The 27,398-nt window shown below is 33.5% G+C and overlaps 2 protein-coding genes, 1 long non-coding RNA gene and 1 other non-coding gene across 7 annotated transcripts; all 4 read right to left on the reverse strand.

Moving 5' to 3' along the window:
- Positions 1–4,067: 4,067 nt before the first annotated feature.
- Positions 4,068–7,156, reverse strand: FD3 (ferredoxin 3). Its single transcript, XM_021423419.2, has 2 exons — positions 6,981–7,156; positions 4,068–4,693 (listed from the first exon to the last, which is right to left on the reverse strand). The coding sequence occupies exon 2, from the start codon at positions 4,683–4,685 to the stop codon at positions 4,233–4,235; it is 453 nt and encodes a 150-aa protein (XP_021279094.1). The 5' UTR covers positions 4,686–4,693; positions 6,981–7,156; the 3' UTR covers positions 4,068–4,232.
- A 1,117-nt stretch (positions 7,157–8,273) lies between these two features.
- TRNAY-GUA (transfer RNA tyrosine (anticodon GUA)) lies at positions 8,274–8,364 on the reverse strand. Its single transcript is given in 2 exon segments — positions 8,274–8,309; positions 8,328–8,364. It is a non-coding gene; the product is annotated as a tRNA-Tyr (tRNA).
- Positions 8,365–8,813: 449 nt separating this feature from the next.
- Positions 8,814–19,554, reverse strand: LOC110412798 (uncharacterized). 4 transcript variants are annotated; one of them, XR_002444904.2, is made up of 5 exons: positions 19,361–19,554; positions 19,150–19,283; positions 15,024–15,053; positions 14,205–14,593; positions 8,814–9,562 (listed from the first exon to the last, which is right to left on the reverse strand). It is a non-coding gene; the product is annotated as an uncharacterized LOC110412798 (long non-coding RNA). The 4 variants fall into 4 exon arrangements; XR_002444903.2 differs by having other exon boundaries at positions 14,205–14,370; positions 15,024–15,119; positions 19,361–19,499; XR_002444901.2 differs by having other exon boundaries at positions 15,024–15,119; positions 19,361–19,499.
- A 352-nt stretch (positions 19,555–19,906) lies between these two features.
- LOC110412794 (large ribosomal subunit protein uL1) lies at positions 19,907–21,974 on the reverse strand. The gene is made up of 5 exons (XM_021423418.1): positions 21,914–21,974; positions 21,740–21,788; positions 20,685–21,070; positions 20,316–20,521; positions 19,907–20,170 (listed from the first exon to the last, which is right to left on the reverse strand). The coding sequence occupies exons 2-5, from the start codon at positions 21,742–21,744 to the stop codon at positions 20,117–20,119; spliced, it is 651 nt and encodes a 216-aa protein (XP_021279093.1). The 5' UTR covers positions 21,745–21,788; positions 21,914–21,974; the 3' UTR covers positions 19,907–20,116.
- Positions 21,975–27,398: the final 5,424 nt, after the last annotated feature.

Below are 27,398 nucleotides of genomic sequence, written 5' to 3' on the forward strand. Positions count from 1 at the left end.
CTCCAAGAGTTTATATTATAATGAAATACGAAGATATATATCACGTTACAAGACATGTTTAAAACATGCCATATTCAATAGATTTCTAAAAAATTATTACACATCACGTTGTTACACGTTATGTCTAAAGTGTTTAATTTCAAGAGTTTATATCTTAATAAAATATAAAAGTAGATATCACATTACAAAGACATATTTAAAGCATGTCATATTTAATAAATTTGTTACACGTCAAATGCATGAGAGTTGTTACATGCTAGCATGACGTGTAATAACTTTAAACAAAGATAGATAACAAGAGATAGAAATTGGTAGCACAGTAGAGGGATGTGGGAGAGAAAAATTGAAAGCATAATAGATAAAATTGAAGAGAGCTAGATGGTAAGAAAGAGAAATCAACAGCACAGACAGATGTGGGAGAGAAAAATGAAAAGAGAAATTATGATAAATAGTTTAATTTATCTAAAATGACTTAAAGTATATTTTTGTCAACTCATGATAAAATTTGGATAAAACAATTAATTTTATATTAAAAATTATTTTAAAAATAATATTATAAAGTTGACTACTTTATAATTTCCTCTTTAAAATTTTACATAAAAAGTGATTAAAGACCTAACAAAATTATATATTTTAAATTTTATACATATAATAAAAAAAAACTAAGAAACAACTACTATTACTCACCACCACCACCACCTTCTTAATTTCATTCGCGGCTGCCAACAACAGGTTTCAATTGCTCTCCATAGGATTTTAAATTTAACTTTTGAGAAAAGAGTATAGTATATGTTTGGCATATGATATTTGCACTTTCCTTGTTCTCAAGTTTGTGTTTAATGTAGGGTTTAAGTTTTATTTAGAAAAGAAAAAAAGGAAAAATGAGATTTTATTACACTAATATATATAATGACATTTGTTAGAAAAAGAAGTAAATATTAATATTCTATGTAGTAGTCGGTGTAAAGTTAAGAGATGATAGTGGAAATTTCGTAAGAAAAACGTGTAAAATTTTAGTCTTTTTCCTTTCAAAATCCCACTGTATTGCAATAGATATAGTAACATGCATTCTATGTACTCACAATTTTCTTACTTTACCATAATTTTCAATCTCACTCTCTCACATGTCACTTAATAATAATAATAATAATAATAATAATAATAATGCTTTTAAAACGTATTATTAATTTATTTTACATTTATTGTTTGTATTCGTCCAACAAGACATAAAGAGTCATAGCTTGTAAATATTATTAAAGATAATTATTTTTTGTGTTTATATATATACTCTCAATTTAGATTTTTTCATTTTTAAATATGATTGATTTGCATAACATATATAAAGCGTTTATAATTAATATTGCTGTACTTTAAACATAAGTCACTCCTATGTATCAATACAACTAAATAATTAATTAATTTAAATATTACTATTATAGTCTATGTATATATATGTATATATGTATGTGATGTTTGAACCATCAACTAATTAGTTAGGTACATATAGCTCAACCCATGTAAGTCAACTTTCATTGATCATATAACATAAAATATTTATTTAGAAAAATAATATTAATCTCTTACATGAAACTAAATGACTTTATGATGAAAGTATGACATAATTTGTGCTTTGTTCCTTAAAATATTACTTAATAGTAAGCTATAAACACGAAAAATGACAACAATTGTATCTATTTGTTTATTTAATTTTAAAACATTCTACATCATCATTTATGCAGAAATAGATATGCTCCATTCATTGTATTTTCTCACAAGGCCTAAGGAAAATTAGCTGACAAATTAAAATATTATTTGTTTTAGAGATTAGTTTGGCATTATAATATTCTTATGGTTTGCTACCTAAACCACGAAAGGAAAAGTAATTAAGGTATGTATGTCCAGCAAACTAGTTTTCAAGGCGAAATCATTAGCTTAATTATTATTCTTTACCTTTACGTGAAAGCCAAGTACTGTAAAAAGTAATAATAAGAAACCAAGTTGCCAATAACCAACAATGAATTCGAGGACTTTATTGATAAATGATAATCTTTAGATGGAGATGGTGTACCTTTCACCTATATTGTCTTCATTAATTAGTTTTAGATAATAAAATCACAGAATTTTTTTTTTAATATTTAGTTCTGAAATAAGTTAAGATATATTAGGGCCACTTTCTTCTCTTTATTTATTTATTTCTCCAACCCAGCCCTTTCCCTGGGTTAGAAGATGAAGCAAATCATATGTGTATGGCTAGGTTCTACAAAAGCTATTGTGGCCTTTTTATAAACCCAAAAGCTGAATTTAAATATAATGAACTTTTGGTTTACTCTCATTCTAGAAAAGAATATAATTCTCAAAATGCTATAAAAGTGAGAAATAGATTTCAAAAGATCCTTATTCGAGACCATTTTTCCATGTAAAAGGTCACAACTTTTTTCTCTTGAAAAGTCTCTTATTATGTATATATGTGTATGTGTGTGTAGGATAACTTTTTCTCTATCTTTTCCCCATAAATGTTGACTCTTTCTGAGAAAAAAAAAAAAAAAGACCCCACAAGTGAAGATAGTGCATGCATGAAAATGCAGTGACATTACATGGAAGTTAGCATATTTTGGGACTTTGGAAATTATGTGGAAATATGGTGAGGCATCTAGTCGCCATGGAAAAACGCTTGTCCCACTTGAAAAAGGGTTTTTGCCCACTGAGAGAAGGAGCTGCATGGAAAAGTGAATGAAAAGAAAAGGAGAAGAATGTTGAAGGAAATGAAATTAGTGATGAGTATTGAGTCATCAATTCCTCTCACACATAATCCTTCATTGAGCACTCTTGGGATTACAAGGCCCTCCACTTCCAACCATTTTGCTTTAGTTTCAACCCTTGGATGATAATCTTTCTTGACCAAAACTTTCTTTTGGAGGGATGATATATGTTGCGTCTCTTTATCATTTGATTATTAAGTTTAACATCTTCCAATCTTGTTTTAAGAAAATACATTTCAATTATATATATATTTGTTGTTTTGAGTCAAACAGAAAATCCTTAGTTTCCTTTTCAAATGCATTTTTATTTTTAATATTTTGATTCAAGATCACTCAACAAGGGAAAAAACAGAAACCTGAACTTATACATGTACTGATATATATGGGAAGAAAACCATGTCTGGGCTTTTGATAATTTGAAAGGTCCTCCAACTTTGAATAGCCTAGAACTAGGTGTACAAGGAGAATAAACTTTTCCATCATTGTTTAGTGGAATTGTGGTCAATGCAAAGGTGCTTTATTATTGATTCAAACGTCTTCTTTTCTTATAGAAAGTCCAGTGAAAATTCTGGTCCACCTGGTCTTTCCACCAAGGAAAATTAACAACCATTAATACACATCCTCAGCTTTGTCTCATGCTCTCATATCCTCTACTTTGATTGAGGGTTGTACTTTCTTTGGTATGAGATAGATAAGCTGATTTAAGAACAGAAAGTAATTACACGGCAATGGATATGGAAGTTCTGTTTCTTTTCCGTCTTGGGAATGAAACTTTTTCAATGTGTAAAAGTAAAGCTTAGCAATGAGCCCAATTATTGTATCCTCTCTTCTTTCTTCCACAAGTTTCTTAAGAGAATGTCTTTCTTTGATGTTTACATGTCCTAGGTCTATAATTATTGTTGGTTGAGATTTGAGAAGAAAGAAAGCTGCCTTTCTTCCACAAGCCAAGAGACACTTGTATTAAACTCAACATGCAGGACATGTAGTCAGTACTCAATTTTGGGTAGATTTAATTATCAATTGATGCATCCAATTATTACCGGTAAGAACATTCAGTTATTACTATGTTTAGAATGCATTGGCGAACGATTGTCTCAAATATTAATGCATTTTGATATTTAAATGTAAAGGGCTATTCCAAGTTTCCAACCCAAGTATTTCATATTACACCTGGGCATCGAATGCTTATTGTAACCAGTCTTCCCTTGATAAAATTTATGAACTGTGGCAATTTTTTTTTCTCCTGTTTATAGAGATAATATGGGCAGCTCAAGAGGACCATTCTCCAACTATGGCAATCCAGAAATGTGATTGAAATTCTAGACTGAGATATGCAATTCAACCACAAACATTACAAAGAACACTAGACAACAAATTGTCCGTGAGAGCATTTACCCTCACTGGTAGCAAATTTAGATAAGAGTTCTAGACAACAAACTTGAGACAGCCTGCTCATTTCTGACCACAAAATACTTAGTAGAGATCACCTTCCTTGTGAGTGTGGATCTCACAGTCTGAGGTCGGGTATGAAACACAAGTCAGCACATATCCCTCCTCCATTTGTTTATCATCAAGGAAGGAACCGTCAGATTGATCCACTGAACCTGAAATTATCTTCCCAGCACATGTGGAGCAAGCTCCAGCCCTGCAAGAATAGGGCAGGTCAACTCCTGCCTCCTCAGCAGCATCTAAGATGTATTTATCATCAGGGGCTTCAAACTCGCATTCCTCACCATTTGGACCAACAAGCTTAATTTTGTACACTGCCATTGATGCTCTGTAATTGGAAGAACATTTCAAGCCAAAAGATTTAGAGATGCTCTTAACAGATCCAAGAGATGTTGGGGCCTTGACAATAGCACTTGTAAATCGGTTAGGGATTGCAGCTTTAACAATACAAGGGGAGGTAAGACTCACAGTTGTCATCTTTACTCCTGAATCCAAATAGCAATTGTCAGAATGTTTTTTCCTTGGTGATTTTACTAGTCCACCAAAAATGAAGAGAAAAAATGCACTGTCATACAAGTGGCTGCAATATTCAAGCATTTTAAAAAACTACATATAATTGAAAATTTCAATCATACAGGAGCCAATCAGGATGATCCTGCTACCAAATGACATAGCTGAAAGGCTGTGTCTAAAACCAGATAAAGCTAAAGAAATAGACCCCAGTTCTGAGACAATAACTTAAAAATTATGATCACTTATTAGCAACATTTGATAAGCTGTTAAATCTAGCTTTGATATCGCAAGCAACATAATAGACTATAGTAGTTGGTTGTGATTTATGGAAGCTATATACAATATCAGTTTCAAGAAAGAAGGGTAAGTTGGGGAAGAGAAGGATGGACGCATCATTAAGTTCTGAGTGACAAAAGAAAAGCATTGTGCTTATGTATATTGTCATGGAAAAACATTACCTAGATATAAAAACATTGTATGCTTATGTATGGAATGACATTCTCTTGGTTCATTGCATTTCTCTAGCTCATGATCAAACATATAACACGATTGAAGGTATGACAGATCATACAACCATTATCCAGAGTTCCAAGAGAAGCACAAAGTTTTTTTTATCTATGGCTCATTATTATTGGATGCTTCTAAACACCTTCACAACATTATCCTCAATGTTATGAGACTAAAGTTGTAACTTGTTAATACTCTACATGGAAAAAGAACCATACAATCCATTTCTGTATTAACAAGACAATTAATGTCTGGAGCACTATGAGAAGAGGCTAGCTAAGGGCTCTCTGCTCTTCACTCGAAGCTCCATTCAACAAACCCACATTAACGAACATTAGATGAAGATTTCATGGTGCACCTTCATGATAAGTCTTAGAAAACTCAGCTAATCTTTGATATCATACTCTTAAATCAATTCTTTATCCCCTTTCCCCCTTTCTTCACATCCCAGAATAGAACAAGCAGAAACCAAGAGCATTTAGAAGATTTATTAAAGAAACGGAAATGCATTGTAAGCAAACCAAAGTAGGCTGTTCCTACAAGCTCAGTATACTTATTGCCCAATTCTTTGCCCTATCTCATTTTGAGTAGCACAGATTTCAAAATCAACGAACATATTCTAAACTTGCTGAAAGGCACAAAGCAAGAATCAACAACATGTCTGACAAAGTAAACTAGGAAGGTCTCCAAGATGCACTAAAGACTAAACCTGATGGAATACTATTTGAACATTTCTCAATTCCTATCAATAACAAGTCAAAAGACACCTTATTATGAGTCAACAATATGAATAAGTCACAGGTAGTTAACTTGCTGTAATGCAAAAGCTTTGACTACTATCCACTACACTTTGCGGTTGCTTAAAAACATCTCTCTTTTACAAATTCCAAGTCTTGAATGCACCACTCCTGAAAATCAAGGTAAGGGCCATTTTCAATTCAATCGTCCAAGGATCCAACAAAAGATCATTTTTACACACTGGTACAGTGAAGCCCAATGCATCCACCTCAACAACCAATCCACTTAGCAAACAAGTTCACTATTTTATCGACCCCATCAACAGACAAGTCCATTATTTCATAAAAAGTATTAACACAGACAAAAAGAAGAGAATAGCCGACCTTAGAATCAAGAAAAAAGCAAACACTGAAAATAACCAAAAGCAAACAGTGATATATAGATTATCTCCAACTATCTTCTTGGTAAATGATTAACCGCATAAAATCAGCCAAAATGAATGATTTTATCATATTCCCATACTCTTATTGTGCAGGAATACAAAATTTACCCTTCAATAACCAAAATAAATAATTCTATATTACATGGGTCGATTTTATCTCTCTCTCTCTTCCTTTTTTCTTTTTGTTGGTCTTAAGGTTGAGTACACCTCCTTTGGTTTACACCAATTAACAAGCAGCCCATGAAATTGCTATTACTTTTATTTTCTTCGGGTTTCAAGTTTCAACCATTTCCAAATCAAAAATATGAAAATTTCATTTTCGCCTATAAAGAAAAATTCAAATATCATGCCTCTACTACTTATTCTTCCTGTATAAAAAAAGGGTCATAATTTAACAAAAAAAAAAGTTTGGGAAAGACCAAACAAGAAGAACAAAACAAAAACCCAGATAGCAGAAACAAGGAATCGTCAAAGTTAAAAACAGATAATAAACAAAAATTCTTTGAAATGGAGAGAACGATGTCCATGCAAAGATAAAGAAATGGGAGAAAAAGACGCGAGAGAGCGCTTACTGAGGGGGTTTGGGGTGGTGATAGCGAGCGGAGAATACGAGGGGATCTAAGTTTGGAGTGTTTAGAAACCTAATATACTAGTAACAGTGATGGATTGGTGACGATGGTCAGCGCTTGGGAAAGTGGTTTATATTTATAGTAAGTGGAGAAAGCTGGCTTTGCGGGTTTGGGGGATTTGGCCTTTGGCATTTGCCGACGGGCAGAGCAAAAAAGACGCCCATGGTTTTCCTAATTGAAAATTTATTAGGCCTAATCAAAATTTGGGAATGGAATTAAGAGATCTACTCATTTTCACCTTCATTTCTTAAGCTCTTTTATCATTTTATACTTTCCTTTAAAAATAATTAAGTCATAATATTAAAAAAATAAATTATTTAAAATTATTTAAATAAATTATTATTTTTTATTTTATTTAATTAAATCTTTATAATTTTATTTTTAATTAAATAAATTTTTATAATTAATAATTAACTAACTATTATTAATTAAAATGTTAAAATTTAAAGTTTAAGGTGATGTCACTGTTAAGATGGTATATTGATATATATTGATAGATAATGACATGGCATATTAGTGTGATATGATAATATAGTTATATAATATTTTCATGATGTTATGTAAATATAAAATGATAAATATTATTTTAATTAATAAATTATTAATTATAAAAATTTATTTGATTTAAAATATAAATATAAAGATTAAATTGAATGTAATAAAATATATATTTTTTTAAATTTTTTTAAATAATTTATAATTTATTTTTTTAAATTAAACCTTTCTTCTTGGCTTGCACGTTTTCATGTAGTATTAATATATATAACAAAAATGTAACGAACAAATTACATTGTCATTTTCAAGGTTGATACTTATTTTTTGTACTTAAAATTTCAGAATAAATAAGTTATTCAATCGTATTAAATAAAAAATGATTGATGCATTGAATTTGACATAATTTATGGAATCCTTTATTTCCTAATAAAGGATTATTAACAATTTTTTAATTTTGATTGGAACCATTCTATATTTGGAAAACAGGTATAAATCTCAACCTATCTCAAATCAATAATGATAGAATTATTGCTACATATAATGGTTTGTGAGCATTCTAAGGTAAAAGAGGTAAGGTTTAACAAAGGCTACTTATTTTATTTCGATGAGTTAATCAATTAAATAAGTATTTTGGCTACTTATTCTATTTTGATGAATTAATTAGTTAAATAATTATTTTCTGTTTTATATTTTATCCCTTTACAACTCTAAATAATGTAAGCAAAAAAGAAAATGATAAGTTCCGACCTGCCGGATTCGAACCAGCGACCTAAGGATTGCTCTGGAGTTATCCCACTACAGTCCTCCGCTCTACCAACTGAGCTAAGGTCGGTTTCCTTGTAGTGTCTCATCTCTGCATTTAAGAATCTTGAAGTCCTTAATCAGTCAACTCTGGCGTTTGAACATGCATGCACAACTTTTTTAAGTGGTAATAAAAAACCGTTGGTGTGGGATCCGTACCCTGTCGGTTGCAAAAGAGGAAATATTAAAATAAATGGAGAGTGGTACACTGATGTCTAGTTGCTTTCTTTTAATTTAAATTTACTAAAAAATACAGATTTGTCCTTCAGGTGGTCTGGAAGGACCCAACCAATGCCATCACTTAAACAGCCCGACAGACGACTCTTTCATTACGCCACGAGCCGCCTGACTATTCCCTTTTCCAGCATTATTCCATCTTGGTGTCTCTTGCATGGGACAAAGCCCGTAGGCAATGCCGTTTGGCCACCCCATTGAACACAATTTATTGATATTTTTATATGAATGCATAATGTTATCAAGTGTTCATCTTACATGAGTGCTGCTTCATAGGTAGGCTTACACTGAGGAAGTTGGGAAGTGCTTGTATACAAATGCATTCCAAATTTCCTTGGTATAAGTATTTTTTACTTACCATTTCCCAGCTAGCCCGACAGCATGTGCCGGGATCACCATTAGTACAGTCAAAATAACAGGACAGGAACCAAGTCAGCAAATGCAATGATGCAACTAACGTGGATGTAGAAACCCTTGGGGAATGGAATGGGCCCAAGCATCTATCCATTCTTCTACTACTCAGCCAATTGCAATGGTCGTTCCAACTTTTTTTTAATGTTGCTTAGATTCTGGAACTGGTTCTAGAGAGGGGTTGCTAAACTAGTGCATTATTACATGAACACAGATCAAAAGGCAATCCAATTAGAGACCAAATGGAGTTCTCATAAGATGCTTTAACAGTATATTCAACCAAAGTCTCAACACAAACTACATCGATAATTCAGCCATTGCCTCAAAGGCGTAATCATGCTCCTCAAATTTTTTTCTAGCATCACTTACCAGCTCTAAAACAGTTTGCAGATAAAAAGTACTACTACCATTAACTGTAGCCACTGCTTCTAATGCTCTTCCTTTTCCACTAATGGAGGCTATGTGCTTAGTTGAAGACTGTAGCAGCCAGGGTTGGCCAAAGACATACCTGTGAAGTTTAGGCTTGCATCTGATGCAGTCGTTTTTTCCTTTCATCTTTAGCCATACGTGATTTCAAATGATAACTGTGACAAGAATTAAAAGAACCGATGAGTTATTATCTACTTAAGAATTTTAACCATTTTCCAAGATCTAAATTTGGTTTAAGTTAAGAAAGAATTAAACACAGTTTATGCTGGCATAGACAAGAGTGTTGTGACAAAATATACAACCAGTTAATGCCACATAGACACTTCCAGGTTTCTAATAGTAAAATGTGCAGCAAAGCATTTTGGGATCATAGTTTTCAATCTCAATGGATCATAAAAGGAGGACCTGCAACAAAGATATTCAGAACAAACTATAAAACATATAGGCCAGAAAAAGAACACTCAAGAACTGGAGATAAAATTGTGTCAATTTTAGAAGTAGGGTATACCACAGTGGAGGAGGATGATGATGCGTGCCCCATTCTGTAACTAAGCTAAACAGTTTTCTTCACAGGATGCAAAGAGATGAAGGACAACAGTTTAAACCAAGATTTTGTATTCCTGCCATATTTATTTAACTTTCACCTGCCGAGTTGATAATTGAACTTATTTCAATAGTTGACAATATTATTGCTATGTTTGAGGAGAAAACTTCAACGATGAATTATTATGATATCCATTTTAAGGCAAAGACATTTTGAAAATGGGGCAAAACATGCTGAAGGCATAAAACAATGACAGCTGCATATTTTTCATCCCAGGATTCCCATTGTAGGTTATTATAGTGTTTATATAATGAATTCTTACTTTTCTGTAAGATTGTGAAAGATATAGTTGAAAATTTTAGAATTGGTTAGCAGATATTCGGACAGATACATATTGCTATGCTAACATGACAACTCCAACCAGAAAGAGCTAACAAATACGTAAATTATAATTTATGGTATGTAAACGTCGGAATTATGTTTGTATTTAAATTCAGTGCAATTTGGTCAGAAAATTTATGATATGCAAACGTATCCATCGCCATCGAGGATGCCAATTTTTTCTAAAAAGTCACAGAAAATTATACAAAATGAGCTTCTCAATATGTGTTAAATATGAAAAACCCTGACCATTCAACCTGCTCACTATATACAATATGCAACATGAATACATGCAATTTTTCACATTCCTTAACATCATTTTCAGCATTAGGTTTGATTCTGTTTGGTGCTTGTCTCAAGAAATTTCTTCAATCCAGCAAAAGTTGAATCAATGTTGCAGCTGAAGCAAAAGGGAGACCAACCAAGGCTCTCTACTGCCTCAAATTACACATGGACTAGTTCAACTCAACTCAATGACATCCAAAATGAAACAGGTAGGTGTATAATTATAATGTCAATACTTTGAACCTGAAGCTCTGTCTAGTTTACCAAACTCTATCTGCGGTATAATGAGATTAAATCTAGCTATTACAAGAATTGAAGTGAAGGACAGGGAGTATTATTCTTCTCTATAGAAACCAACATCTCAATTTAAAGATGAAAGAAAGAAAAAGAAGGAATGATGCTGGTAGCTACTTTGATTCTTTGACCATTTTGATTGTTGATAAAAAAAACACAGGGTGTGATGTCCAACATGTAAATATGATTTAAATACACATATCTAACGTTCTATCTAATCCTGGAATTGGATAAATGAGTCAAGTTCCTTTCTTTTTGACATCAGTTATTCAGTTCACTATGAGTGTTTTACCCAGATCTAGAGCTGATTTGTCTCATAATCCTCTGAAATATTTTAATATTTCCCCAGATTTTGTCATTATTTCATATTTTTGGTTTTTTATTGATTTATCTATTGGAAAAGGAAGAAAAACAAGGATGAATGAAATTATCAATTTGTAATAAATCTCAAGAAGATTAAAATGAGACTTGAATTTTCTTTGTTCCTTTGATGGAATTGAAGAGAAAATTTTGTGGGCAAAATTCGCTATTCAACCTGTGACAAAAGTCAATTGAAACAATTTACTTGGTCATGTCTATCCTTCTAAGCACATAACTGAAGGGGCCAAACTTTGGAAACACAGTTCATAGTATTTAAGAAGATGGCAATATAATAATATGCACAGATTGCAGCTGTAGTGCGTAACTCACCCTGGTTGGATGACTAGTTAGGCAACTAAACCTGCCACCCGGTTGCACCAAAGAAATATAAATTAGAATGAAAGAAATGGTAAGGCCAGTCTTTTTTATTTTTTGCTCAGCATGGTAAGGCCAGTCTGTAACTGATTTATAGCAGCTAATGCTCTTTGTACACAAGAAAAAATCCATGCATTAGTCATTTCTCCATTGTGTATAGACCATCTGTATTAGAACTTAGAAGTGTGATAACTTTTTTTCCTTTTTCATTTTTTTTTCAAAAGATATAGGAAAACATGTCAGTGCAGTACTAACAAGGTAAAAAGGGAAAAAAGAAAAGGAAGAACAAAAGGCAAGGCAACCTTTTAAACTTGTAATGGCATATGATTAATGTGCAGTTTATGTAATCGGTAAGTGTCAACTCCGATACAAACAAGCCAACTCTGCATGGGACCTACAAGAACTCCTTACCTGTTTTCTGTAAGGACAACAAAAACCCAATACATGGAAGCTATATAAATGTATATCATCATATGCCTTCAATGACCGTAAGGAAAGTATTTTTTACAAGGCAAGAACTCATATATGGAAAGCAAGTTCATGGCAACTTTTTACAGCTGGTGCCTCTAAAGGCCCTATAAGTAAGAAGCTCAGCTAGTCCTATCATGCAAAAGTCCTCTCTACTTAAGTATTATGGTCCTGATTGTATCCTCTGATATGATAAATCCCCAAGTAAAAACAAAAATGTTATTCAGGATGTCGCCAAACATGGGAGCAATGACAAATTGGTGATTTACCAGATGTAGCTACCAATCCTAGCTCATTTTGTTAGGAGTAAGGACTGTAGCTTACAAAGAGAATATTTGCCACATCATCAAAGTTGCCTCACTGATAAAAGTGTCAGATGGAGGCATATCATGATAGTGGGCAAGCAAGGGGAATAGTAAAGGGAAGGAAGAGGATGGTGAAGAAGTGATAGCTGTGGCTGCAGTGCACTTCCACCATATCTCATTCCACACATTATGTCACCCCTCCTCATTTGAAACTGAAATTGTGCAAGGAAATAAGTTAGGTCTGATCCAACTGCTTCACCATATAAGGCTTTGCAATCCCAGGGACAGTTATAAGAGGGGCTAAAACAAAACCAAGTTCTGATGCAGCATCTCCTCTAAATTCTCTGCCCTGATGGTTTCTCTTAGGGGCAAGAACCACTAAGATGATCAGGTTTAGATCTCATAATCTATAAACACTCCAATAGAGAGCTTGCACTCAATGTAGTTTTTCCATTCAGTATGTTTCAGAAACCTCATTTTTTATGAACAATGAACTAGAAAGTCCTACAAATTGTTAGAATTATTAAATGGTAGAAACATAATGTTCTATTTCTTCCTAAGAAGAAAATATCCCTCCTGGTTTTGGCTCTTTAAGTAGAAATGACTTAACAACAACATCCCCTATAGTTTAGAGGCATTTTAGTGAAGGCTCACGTCTCACTTTTGCATATTTCTTTGGCTACCGGTGCCTTAAAAAAAAAATAGTAGATAATATGATTTAATTAAAATTTGACAAGTTATTAATTGACAGTCTACATCCTAGGCCTTCGCTTCCTTCAACTGAACCTAGCTTCCAAAGAAAAATAAGGTCTTTTGCATAATAGCACATCAATGTAAGCATTTCAAAACAATTGGCACTACAAAAGGGAAAGAATAATGTAGATAAATGCAAAGGATGAGTCTAATTCTCTAAGATAATATGCCATAGGTTTGCTATTGCAGAACAGTCACTTCTGGAAGAATAGCTTGAGCTTTACCCAGATCTAAAGCTGATTTGTCTCATAATCCTCTGAAATATTTTAACATTTTCCTAGATTTTGTCATTATTTCATATTGTTAGTTTTTTGATTAATTTATCTATTGGTAAAGAAAAATAAAAAAAATGAATGAAATTATCAATTTGTTATATATCTCAAGCAGATTTAAATGAGACTTAAATTTTCTTTGTTGTTTTGCTCAAATTGAAGAGAAATTTTTGGGGGCAAAATTTTCTATTCAATTTGTGACAGAAGTCAATTGAAGCAATTTCCTTGGTAATGTCTATCCTTCTAAACACATAACTGAAGAGGCCTAACTTCGGAAACACAGTCCATAGCATTTAAGAAGATGGCGATAGAAGAATATGCACAGATTGCAGCTGTAGTGCATAAACTCATGCTGGTTGGATGACCAGTTAAGCAACTAAACCTGCCACGTGGTTGCACCAAAGAAATATAAATTAGAATGCAGGAAATGGTAAGGCCCATATGTAGGCAATGCTCTGTGCTTTTCCTACCTCTTCAAGATTCAATTTCTCCATGTGAATCCAGAATAGAAAGTTCTTTCAACATCAGCCGAATCCAAAAAATTGATCAATGCACTGCTATATAGTTTGTAACAACATGATAAGGAAAAAAAGGAAAAGTCTAACACAAAGTAATCTTAACTATGAGCGTTTCCTATATACTATTCAAGAGAACACAAAGAGAAAATCTAAGAACTACATCCTTTTTCACCTTTGCAACCCAATGTGAACAAAACCGATCAAAAAATGCCCCACAGAGAGAGAGAGATTAGCAATTGTACCTTGAGTTCTGTTCAAAAGGGTCAGAGGTGCAGATTGTCAGCAAAAATCAGGACTGTTTCTCTACTTTTTGCTATCACCTTGTAAAGCTCCAATTTTTAATGGATGTCCCACAGAGGATAACTTTGCTTGCAAACCAGCCTATTGTGGCTTTGAGGTGTTCTGCAGCTGAGTAAAGATATGAAAGCCTCAATGTGACTGCTTAAGAGTGACCACATACTCAATATTCTGCTAGCATATAGAAACAGCAGCTGCTTTACTGTATGCTAGTATACTATAGGTAAGAGCATCTCTCAATCAGACATGTAAATCTTTGTAATCACTGACAAGAAAGTCATGTAACCAGATTGCACATCTCATGGCTTCAAGAATGAAGATCATCAATCTGAAACTGCATTTGAATTTTTTGCTTTAGTTTTTTAGAACCATACACTGTAGTATTAGGATTTATTAATTTAACAGGACAAAGGTGAAACAATAGATGGAGAAATTGGTCTTCATCTTCCACATTATGGAACAGATTTACATATTTTGAGGAAGGTGAAACCCTCTATAAAGAAAATTTTGAAACACTGGATTACAATATATACTTTGTGCACCAAATCTAGAGTACCAGTTTCTCATAAAGTACGGTTAAACATTCTTCCATTTAAATAACTCAATAGTCTGAAATTTGATTCAACAATATATTCTATTTAGAGCTGTTATGGGCTGGCAAAGCATGACATGACCAATTTTCCATTTTAAGTCACTAGTATGATAGAAATAATAAAAAAAAAACCATAATTTTAAAAAAGAAGAAAACAAATAGCCAGCCTAACCTGGCAAAGCATGGGCAACCATGCCACTTCCTGCACAGCACCAAGCATCAGGGCAATGAGCGGTACTCATATCCCAAATAACACCTCTAGTTGTTGCTATATTAATAAAAGTGTAATTAGAGTAATAAATAATGGTAACCAAACCAGTTAACCAAATCCCGTCCACCAATAACCTAAAGCACATGAATCATTTAATATATAAACTAAGCAAGTACACGTGGATGAATAATTCATAAAATGTTGATGTGTTAACCCCAATCCAAAGACGCCATTTGTCCATAGGACTTATGACTGACTTTATAAATAAGATTTTTGTTGGTGTCTCCATGAACGATATGTGGCTGCTTTTCTACCAAAACCATACTATAATGGTATGTGTTCTTATATTTCTCAACAAACAGCCATTCTCAAAACCATACTATAACCCTTGTAGCTTTCAAGAAATTTTGTGCTATTTGCAGCTAAGGCATCAACCAGATAAGTGATCTGTCACAGGCAAATGGGAAAATAGTACTATGATTGGGGTTCATAATCCCAAATCATGCTTAAACCAGATCAACTCAACTAGAAAAGTCTTATACAGGATCCGACAAGGTCAATCAAGTTAACTTATTTTTCTATGAAACTCCATCTAGCTTACTAAAGTATATCAACAATATATTAAAGGAACTAGATTGAATCTTGCTTTCACTTAAACGGTGCTTCAAGGTAGGTAAAGTCATTCTCTTTCACCGATCCAAACTTTGCTTTTTTATTTTTTCTAAGGAAGTAAAAAGAAAGAAACAAGGAAAGCGAGAGACAAGGAATGAAAATGTAATCGTGCCTATGCCTAGCTTGATTATTGGTAAGTGGTAACAGCACACAAAGATCTAATCATAACAATTAGGATACCAATTCTTTGCATCTATTCAATCTATATAGATATGTTCCAGTCAAATCTCTGCCTTAACCTCTCTACCAGTTTCATAGCATTGGTTATCTTTCCACTCTCTGCCTGAATTGATTGATAGAATTCCCTTGAAAAGATTCACAATCAACTAGATTGTAAGATAATGATGATGTTATTATTATGATTATGTTTTTAATTAACTCTTTGATAGTACAAAAACAATGGAAACTGAGCATGTCTTAGAAAGATCAAGACTGTTAAAAGGAATCACAAGCTTATGCCATTTCAAATTAATGTCTTCAAGGAAATAATTACTATATTCCTTTGCTTGCTTGAATTCATGCAAAATACAAATGAACTAAATTCTTGGCAACTTGGGAAGTAAACCTGTCCTTTGCTGTTGTTATCAAGAGTTCATACCCTATAGATAAGCTTTCTTAGGTTTATTTGATGTCCATTTAACTACAAAATCGAAGAGCAGAAATAATTTTTCTTTCCCTTTGGATCCTGTTTTCCACATTAGTCGTAACACAAATAGAAATACAATTCATATTATGTAGGGAAAGTAATTAAGAAAGGAAAAACACATGGTAAAGCCATGCAAAATTTAAATCTTATAGACTCAAATTGGAAAGAAAGGGTGTCCCCACCTGCTTGGGCCAACTAAATTTAAATTAGCGCACAGGAAGGTTCAAAACAGCTAGAGTTGGTCTATGCCAGTTAATAGTCATATGATATCTTTATGACTTTCCATTTTATGTCTAAAATGACTTTAGTCTCATGCTTATATATTAGCTATATCTAGGAAAAGATTATGTAATTGAATCTGGTAAAATTTATGTCTATAATGTAAGTATGGTATGCATATATGTCTTTGGTGCTAAACATGGTTTTTCCATATGAATCATTATAGACTTGCCATACTTGGCACAAAAGACATATAGACATACCATACTTGGCAAAAAAGACAAAGATATACAGCAAAAGTTGCCTTATAGAAATACCATAGTATTCTCATGCCTATGTCTATCTTTTGGGTAAAAAATGCAGTGTTTTTGGCATTAATGTATCTTCTATCTATTCTTTATATTCTGATATTAGAATTCTTAATTTCTGCATCTTTGAAAAAAAGAACCCATAGATGGAAGATCTATTAATGCGAAAAACACTACCTTTTTTGACCGAAAAGATAGACAGAGTCATGAACAATTGGTCTCAAACAGACCTATAAGTATGATGTCATGCTACTCTCCTTGTATAAGAGTTCCACCCCTTTTCTTTAAAAAAAAAAAAATAGAAGAGTTCCACCCTTTTGGGATCACAATGACCATTTTCTTCACCCTTTTGGCATCACAAAACCACTTTCTTCCTGTCACGCTAATACTATTTCCTCCAGTCAGTAGCAAAATGATTCACGACACCTTTTATGGAGTCCAAGATAGTGTATTGCTCCTATCAATGACTGTTGACAACACATATCGGATTAGTGACTTACTAGATATCTGATGAAAGACTAGTTTGCTTCATCATGAAAATGAGTCCATTGTTACTATTTCCAATGGTCTCAAGATTATTTAAATGATGGCAACAAGTGGAAGGTGCAAGAGGAAGATGTGGAAGGGGCTAGAAAATTCCAATGCACTCGTAGCATATGTTTCTTCCCCTTCTGCAGCCTCCCTCCTCTTCAATGGAAACTGAAACTGGACAAGGAGGTGACAATGCCAACACAATTTCCTTTACCAATCGATGGATTTATATAAATCTTAAATAGTTACTGCAAGGCCTCAAGTACATCAGCACTAGTACATCAGCACTAGTACATGATCTCCTCCAAGAATATCCCTTTTGTCTTTAACATTATCTCATCCATTTTCTAGTAGCCTTACATGTCATTGAAGAATTACAAACTAAGATGCGGTGCATTCTATCAAGCAAGTTGAATTCTATTATTACTAAGTATTTAATTGTATATTATGAGGGAATTGACATATATCTGAGTCAAATTAAGAAAGAAAGGTAGAAAGAATTCATTAAATGTCCATAGCATTGAGATTTTGACCCAAAAGATAGACATCAGTCTATAAGATTTAAATTATGCAGGGCTTTACCATGTGTATTTCCTTTCTTAATTACTTTCTTTACATAATATGAATTGTATTTCTATTTGTGTCACTACCAATGTGAAAAACAAGATTCAAAGGGAAGGAAAAATGAATTCTCCTCTTTAGTATTGTAGTTAAATGAACATCAAACAAACCTACGAAATCTTAACTATAGGGTGCGAAGTATCGATAATAACAGCAAAGAACAGGTTCACTATATCCCAATTTGGCAAGAATTTAGCCTGTTTGTACTTTGCATGACTTCAAGCAAGCAAAGAAATATAGTAATTTATTTTTCTTGAAGACATTTATTGAAAATGGAAAAAGTTTGTCATTCCTTTTAACGGTCTTGATCTTTCTAGAAGGTGAATAATGGTTGCATAATTTATCATATATGTGTCAACAGGTCCACTCCAATATGGTAATGAGAGCTGTCTGAAAGAGTTACAAACAACTTTACAAAACAGAAGTTCTCCGTTGCTCTCGCCACAAACAATAAGTGGCCATTTTAAGTTATCTACCAGAAACCATATTATGAATGAACAAATCAGTTTCTTATAATATTTTGATCTCTTCTTCAGCTCTTCAATTCAATCCTCAAAATTCATGTTGCTACAACATCAAGTGGACCACTGGTTTACGAAAAGTAATGGAAAACAAGTATTCTGATGGGGTTCCTTAACCTCAAATTGCTCTTGACCCATTTCAACTTTACCCAACAAAGTTTTATATCTAGTCAGGTAAAAGGTTAGTCAAAAGAATCTAAATTTTCTTATCAAGGTCCACCAAACGAACCTATTAGCTCTTCCAAAAAGAAGCACAAGCGTCAGGTGCATAATAGCACATCACAATTTGCAGTCCAGAAAAAGAAAAAAAAAAAAGCAAGGAGAGAACAACATTTATCAATTCAAGAGAGTCTAATATAATATGCCATTAACCAACACCAACTCAGTAGATGGTCATAACTCATATGTTACGATCTTCTATCAGCTTTTACTTAAATATGGCAGATAAAGGGATTTCACCCACCAAGGTAATAGAGTTTTTGAAGTATCAAAGATTTCACAAAATTCCAAATAGGAAACAAGCTCGAATGACTTCCTGATCCTACGCTCAGAAAAAGAAAACGACTTACGTCGAGAAAATCAGCAAACTGCATTAGCAGTCCATGTTAGCCCACCGATGGCAATGTAGATACTTACTCATGACAGTGTTGTCGAGAAAGGCGTCACAAATTGCCCTTGGACCCGACCGAACCCAATAACTACCCTGTGAAGAAAGAGGTCATGACTCTTGCCGTAGAATTAAACCAAACATCGAAATAAAGATGGGGAATCAAGAATCACCTGGTAACAACAAACAAGTTTGGTGCTAGCCGAGGCTTCTGCCTCTATTCAGCAAAAGACCATTTCTTCCAGTCGAACCCATACTCGAAATCCTAAATTCTTTGTGTTTTGATATTTTTCTTTGCCAGCCATGACCATGAAGCGTTGTCATTTGTGCGTCTATAGTTGCACCGTTTGGGATCCAAAGCCTTTCGCCGTCAGGCCCATTTTCCTTGTCCTTTCCTTCTTTCTCCTTAACCGGCGAAATTGGGAAGTAACTTTCATTCTTTACATTATTATGATTAACAAAACGATTTAATAAGAATGCGAGGTGTATTTTAAATTCATGCTATATATAGTAATTGATTAAAACACCATGTTCCTACTCTGCGAAGGAGTCGTTAGTTTTAAAGCAAAATTAAAACTCAAATGTTTTCCACAGCAAAACAAAGGCCATAATCACTCCAAAAATCGTCCCAAAGAGCAAGACCATGCAATGCAGTCAGTAGCCATTAACCCATCTTGGCTGCCGACTGTTTGTAGAGGATGTATTTTCTGGAGGCAATATTGAAAGATTGAAATTTTTAACATTAATGGAAAAACTCAGTTGATATGCAAAACAAAACTTCCAAGGTCTCAAATTCATAATATTTCTACGGATTCCAGCAACAAAACATAACACAAAATTTGAACATTCTGAGTAAAAAACTGATTTACTATTAATCCCAACAACCACTTCCACTCCGTACATAACACTAATAGAAAGTAAATATCATCTCAAAAGATCCTGTTTGAAGGGCCCATGGTACTCTTCAGGTAGAGGCACCTCACCTGCAATCAACACAAATTCAATCATATTATTCAACAAAGAAAAAAGTTCCAAAAATCCAAGATATATACTATAAGGAAGACATGAAGTAATTATGCGGAAGGATTAACCAAGCAGTCCAAATGAACAAAAGCAAAGGAAACTCACATTTTGCCAGTTTTTCTTCAACAATGAAACAAGGAAATTGACACTCATTTGCACATTTTGGAAGATCTGCTTCTCCTCCATAGCTACATTCCCAACAGCAACTCCCATGCAAAGAACCTTCTTCAGTTGGAACTTCACCATTGCCTTGGTCTCATTCACCTTGGACTCTAAGGATTCCTGGTGAGTAACAAGGGTTGGGAATTTCCCTGCATTTGTGCACGCATTCGACCATGTAAGATCACAACCCAAAAATCACAACTGCCAAATGCAGAATGCATAAGCTTAAGTCTCCCTGCGAATGCCTAGGCAAGTAGGCCATACAAATTGCTGAAAACAGATGCAATACCAATGCTCCAACATTAAACTTGCCTGCTTTGTTGAGACCAGGACCCAAGAGACGAGGGATCTGCTTGATGATAGCTTCAGATGCCAAAAAGGCCTGATACTTCTTGGCAAGCTTCTTGACCAACTTCTTGTTCTTGTTTAGCTTCTTCAGTGCTTCAACATCCATGTAATCCAAGCCTATCTTCTCTGCCTCTTCAACATGTTGAGCATCTCCAAGCATGCAGATCTTCATCTTAGGGCGAGGAATGTGTGGCAGCTTCACAGATCCACTGAAACGCTTGTCCTTTTGGGGATCATAGTTTTTCAGCCCAATCTGGAGTTCAATGGTCTCAGTGAACTTACGGTTTTTTTCCTTGGACTGAGCCACAATGGTGGAAATAGCTTCTCTAAGGGCATCACTCTGAAGCTTACTGTAAATAAGAAATATAACATCTTTCAATAAAGAAGACTACAAACAAGTGAATAATAAACAACCACATGGTTCATAAATAGTATCATGAAGGATTAATGTAGGCATCATAAACATTTCACAATCATAAAATGAACACCCAAAAATAATGCATAGTTCAAATCAGTGCTTTAGACTTTACTATTTCAATCCAAACAACTCCCCCACCAGCTAATGATAGTTCAAGTTCACATATTCTAAAAACCTTCTAATTTTCCAACACAAAAAGAAAAAACCCTAATAAAAACCATCAATCCACTTAAGGACATCAATACACAATCCCATACTAATAAGTCACAAAACCAGCCTACTCAAGGAGCTGAAAAATGAGTATCGAATAGGAGTAAAAACTAATTATACCTAACAACAAAGCCATTTCCCATTTCACAGATGAATAGTACCCAACAGATTATCCTACAACAAATGACTAAATGACCTAAAGGAGCCAAATTCTTATAACTCAAGTTCGCTAAATCAATAGCAAGATTAAACTACTAAGATACAAATAAAAAAGAGGAACTTCTTAGAACCAGATATATAAAGTTGGGTCATTTAAATTCAGCATACATTCCAAAAACTCAAAAGATAAAATTGAAACAAACAATTAAAACGAATGAAGAATTAAAATTACCTCATCTCTGAATCTCTGTTATTTCCACGAATAAAACTATAATATTTACCTGTAAAACAAAGTTTTCAAATCATCAGAAAATGAAAAGAATTAAAGCATTAGAGTTAGATCTGAGAGGAAATGTGAAGTACGGTAAATGAGGGTTTAACGAGAGAGACAGAGAGTGTATGTTACCAGAGACGAGAGAAACCCTAGCCGCAGCCTTGATTTCTGAGGCTGTGGAGAGATATATAGGGAATCAGCAAATGTGTTAAAACCCTAGCTAGCTGTTGTAATAAACTGATATTGGGCCACGGGTAAGGTCTAGCCCAAATTCTTTCGGGATTAGGCTTGGTTTTGTTTGGATTGGTCTGAGCCCAAATTAATAGTAGACCGGTTCTATCTTTATTGTGACCAAGTACATTCCTTAGTAGTTTAGGTTTTTTTTTTTTCAAATACTTTTTGGCTAAGTATTTTCAATTAAGTATATAAAATTGAGGTGACTTGATGCTAATATTAAGAAAAAAAAGAGAGATAATTTGGTAGGAAATTAAAAATATATATAATTCCTTTTTCATTTTAATTTAAAAGAATTTCCTTTCCATATAAAACATAAAGGAACTATTAAGTGAGTAGTAACTTTTGCCATCACTTCAAATCTCCTCCCCTTTTGTCTTCTCCCCTTGTTACATTGGAAAAGCAAAAAAAGTGAGAACCCTTTTAGATGTAAAGGAAGATCCATATAAAAATATAGTATAGTGATTAAATATAACCATGCTTATAGTTTGTCTTTGGCAAAATGAAGTGAAACAACCATAGCTGATAGCCTCAAGCTTTAGAAATCCTACTAAATATAAGTTCTCAACTGTTTAAGGGTATCTGCTTGATGATTCTCAACTGCTTAGGATATCTGTTTGATGAGTTTCCAGGGGCGTAAATACCATTAAGTCTATATTTATAGATATTGCAAAAACTACTCTACCAATTAGTAGAAGTTTCTTGCTCTTCTTTTTCAAGATGAGAAAGATTTGTTGGTAGCTAGGCATTTCCAAGTGACAAAAAGGATTGTTTAAGCAGTTAAGAAGCTTTGGTATACCAATTGATTTATAAATAAGATGCCTTATATGGTTTTCTCTTTCTCTACACATTGTGTAAAAAGTAATATTCATAGAATGGCAGCTAGGCTCAATAAAGTGGCAAACCATTTAAACTTTGGTAGAAGAAAGTACCACCCAAGGATTGACTCCCCTGCATTTTGCTAAGAATAACCACATCATTTTCTGTCATAAACCAGATTTTCTCTTTACATTTGGCAGTCTAACCCTTGATGCTGTGGAAAGTTGCTTAGACATCTTTGGTTATTAATAAATATGTCTTACAACTTTAGTGCAGATCATTTGGCTCTTATCTCTACTTTTCCTTGTGAAAAACACTTCTGTAAGAACTTAGAAATTTATCTCAGTGCCTTTTAGTTTGTCAAAGAGTAATCATACTCCGAATGCAGAAGGTTTATATCAGTGGTAAAGCCCTTGATCTTCTGCATGACTGCTCATGTGAGTTTAATTTTATTTTTTCTTAAAACTTTTTGATCGATTTAATGTAATTCCCAAAGAACATCTAAGGAGCTTGAAATATTCTGGCATCCTTGATGTTCTGATCAGCTATTATATCAGTATCAAATGATCATTTCTTTTGTTTTCAATCAGTATCCTTTATTATGTTTTGTTCTTATTACTTCTCTTTCTAGAGATTCTTTTATTTCCTCCTGTGGGCTACAATGGCTACATTTCATTGTGTGAGATTGCACTGTTCTATGACACGGTTTCTAGATTTTCTTTTCATCTTCTTAAACAAAAACCAATGAACTCTAAGTCTCTAACCCTATGTGCCTTGGTGCAAACAACCGTGCTTGCAGTATTCTGCTGCTGGCCTATTCATTTTACTTGAAAATCACGAATTGTCAATCAGAAAGCAGAAGATGCATTACTTCCTTTTTGACTCAGAGATGTTCATCTTCTCTTGCTCCATAAAAGAAAATTTGAATAAGGGTTGATCAGAAGTTTGTTGGTTTGGATTATGTAAGCTTCTTGGTTTTGTCATTTTTTTCCTTTTAGCATATATGGTATATTCTTTTGATTTCTTAGTTTCTCTTTTTCTTTAACTTCATTTGCTCTTGTGCTTTAGTAACTGGAAGATTTTACTGCAACAGCACAGCTTAATTTAACATGACCTTGTTTAGATTTTTCTGTATAAGGAACATGAAGAATTACTGTCCATTTTAGCTTTTCATTCATTTACCATGCCTTCCCATATATCTTGTATCTTGTAGTATACAAGATTTTTAAGTATTCACAAAGTATAATACTTAATTGTATTATTGTTTCTCTTCTTAATCTTGTGTAACAGACACACCCTTAATTGTGTTATTGCTTCTCAAGGACTATGACCTTCATGCATGATCATCATTAGATTGCATTAGTTTTCCTAATTTTCTTGCATAGGAAATCAGTCTATAATTATCTGAATTCCCAGTACCAATCAAAGTTCAGAAACAATTTAATTGGTGATATAATTCAGCCTCTCATTCTTCAGAGATCTGTCTCCCTGTGTAGGTATTTGCAAGTGAATCTGCCTGAAGTGATCCCACTGATAATTAACAAGAAGAAAACCTTAGGTTTTTCTTCATAATTTTGGCGGTTTAAGGGAGATATGAATGATAACTCATTAGATTGGGCAAGTGAACTTGGTGCACTATCAGATTCTGAGGAATTAATGTCTTTGCTAAGCAATGATGTCAAAGTTGAAAAACCAGTAGATGATCAGCCGCAAGAAAGCAGCAAAATCCTACTCCAACCGGTAGTGCTACCATACCAGAACATTCATGTCATTAGAGATATTGAACCAGCTGGATCTTCTTATTGCCAAACTCAGAATCTTCAAACTAGGATGATCACAACTGGAGGGTGTCTCATGAACCCATTAGGGTTCCTTATAGGTCTCAAAAGCAAGTTAAGCCTGCCGCTGCACCATCAGGAAGGGGTATCCAAAGCTCACAAGAGCTGCTCATACTGAGTGATATGACTGTTAACAAAATAGAGCGGAAGAAAATACGAGAAGCCACTGAGGCTGAGGAAAGGAAGAAAATGAATAAGCTCAAAAACAGAATTTCTGCTACAAAATCTCGAGCCAGTAGGCAGGTATATATGTAAGCATACTAGATGAAAATTACATTAGTTCTTTTTTATTTTCCCCTTAAACAAGCTATCATGGACTCAAAATAGAGTGAGATTATGTCCATGTACAATTGTATAAACTGAAAGCATACCAAGTATTGTTATTACTTGCAGTACTTAATCTGTTATATCAGAGTTTCTTTTATCCACTTCTTTATAGGAGCATACAGAGTTTCTGGAAGAAAAAGTGGAGCAATTGAAAAATGAGAATGCTCATTTGAAGAAATTACTATTCCTGGTGAGAGCTAACATTAATTTCTTTGACAAAGAAATAAGATATGAATAGAAAATATAAATATTCTTGTTATTTAGTTTTTCTTTCCTCAAATTGCTATTACTAATTGTAAATGGGGTTCTTGTGATGAGAAGAAGAAGCATTGCAAACGAGTAAGTGATGTATCGAGGTGATGGAGAGGAAGATTGGAGCATTCCTGAAACACTAAATTATGGTAGTGGAGAGAATAAGAAAAGAATAAGTGTTTTGAGTGATAATAGATTAAAAGAAAAGCTATAAGTCAGAGTTCCAATAGTTCTCCTTTTTAAATTGTGAGGTTCTATATATATAGTGTCAAAAAATAACAGTTACAAAAAAGTTTTAATATACATAATGAATGATATATTAAGGAGAGTTTTAATGTTAGGTAATCTTATTGAGAGTTAATGTTGAATAACGGTTAAAAACTTATTATGTGACCATTGAAATAATTATATTTAATAAGACTATTCTCGAGTAGGAGTTAATAAAGAAAAACTGTACGTGAATAGTACAAGAGAAGAAGTTGTATATGAAAAGTACAAGAGAAAAAGTTTTACGTGAACAAGTATAAAAGAACAAAGAAAAAGTAAAAAACACTTATTCTTCATGAAAGAGTTAAGAGAGATCTCTTAACTATCTCCAATCGAGACACCAACCAAACTCTCTGAAACATCCCAATACAAAGTAACGATGACTCCTGCACCTATTTCGGATTACTTTCACTGTCATCTGTGTAAAATTGTTATTTTGCACAAATAGTTGTTCTACTTGTATTAATTGTCCTACATAGAGTAATACTCACTTATCTAATTGTTTGGTGAAGTAATATTGTCACTTATAATGGTTGTTCTCATTATTTTTATATAATGTTACACGATAAATAATTTTTTAAAAATAAATATTAATTCAAAATCAACTATCTACACTAATTGATACTTGGCCTATCTCATCTTGCATGTGGATCAGGAAGATGCAGTGAGGGATCGAGAGACTTCTAGAGGTAATGATTGATTATCCAATTTACCATATGAATCAAACATTTTAAAAGCAACAAACATATATTCCATTTTATAACTTACATTCATTAAACCCTTCAAATCATCAGATATTTTAAACTGTCTGCATCTTGAAAAGAATCATCTTTCTGCTCCATGAATGAGAGGCTGAAATGCAAAAGCATTTTACTTTTCACAGTACTGTTCATAACTGTTGCGTAGAATGTATAGCTTTACCACAGACAAAATAATGTTCAGACAAATTTCTGTGGGCTTGATTCAAGTACCTTAAAAAAAGTTTTCTCCTATATACATAGACATACATATTTCCATGGAAAATTGTTCAGGAGTTACATTAATTTCTTCTATACTGTATGTACACAGGAGGGAGAAGAGATTGAAGGGAAAAGGCAGGCCAATTAGAAGACTGCATACAAGCTATGAGGACTAAACAGGAGCTTAAGCTCACGACTGGTGAGACCGATGAACATGGGATGGCAGCAGTGGGCTATTTATCAACGTTAAGGTTGAATGGTTCATTTTAAAGACATTAGGGTCATCATTATACATCCGATATAACAAAAGCCAAATAACATAAAGAAACTAGATGCAGGGAGTTAAAAATCAAACTACTGTGGTTTTTGATAACCTGTTTATGGGGGCAACTTGTGGCATCTAGATAGCCTGGCATCCTCCTCTTTCTTTCAGTTTCTTTTTTGGAGCATTTGTTTTCTAATAAATATAATATATAGTCATCGTTCATTTGGAACTTGAGAAAGCTAGAGAAGGTGAGATATCAGATTTACTTTTTCATCAAAGTGTCTTGATATATATAGTAGGCATGTTCATCCATATCTAATCCAGTATGTTCAACAACCGTGATTTGCTGAGTACAAATCTTTGAATGCAACAACAGTTCAATCTGTTTGAATTTCATCATTCAGAAAGAAAGATCACATACAGCCAACAATAATTAAGATTCTCACTATATATTTGTTTGTCTGGTTGTCTAATAGAAATATTCTAATTAGTATCATAAAGCCTGCTATGTGCTGATCTCATACCATGAACGTCCCCCTTTTAGAACAGTTAGAATATTGCTGCAACAAATCAACTTTTTTTAGGAAATAAAGATAATATACAAACAGTGGTTCCAAATATCTGGTTTCAATTTGTGAACCATATATATATATATA

This window comes from Theobroma umbraticum, unplaced genomic scaffold (assembly GCF_002168275.2).
Source record: "Theobroma umbraticum cultivar Fairchild unplaced genomic scaffold, ASM216827v3 scaffold_95.0, whole genome shotgun sequence".
Taxonomy (NCBI): domain Eukaryota; kingdom Viridiplantae; phylum Streptophyta; class Magnoliopsida; order Malvales; family Malvaceae; genus Theobroma; species Theobroma umbraticum.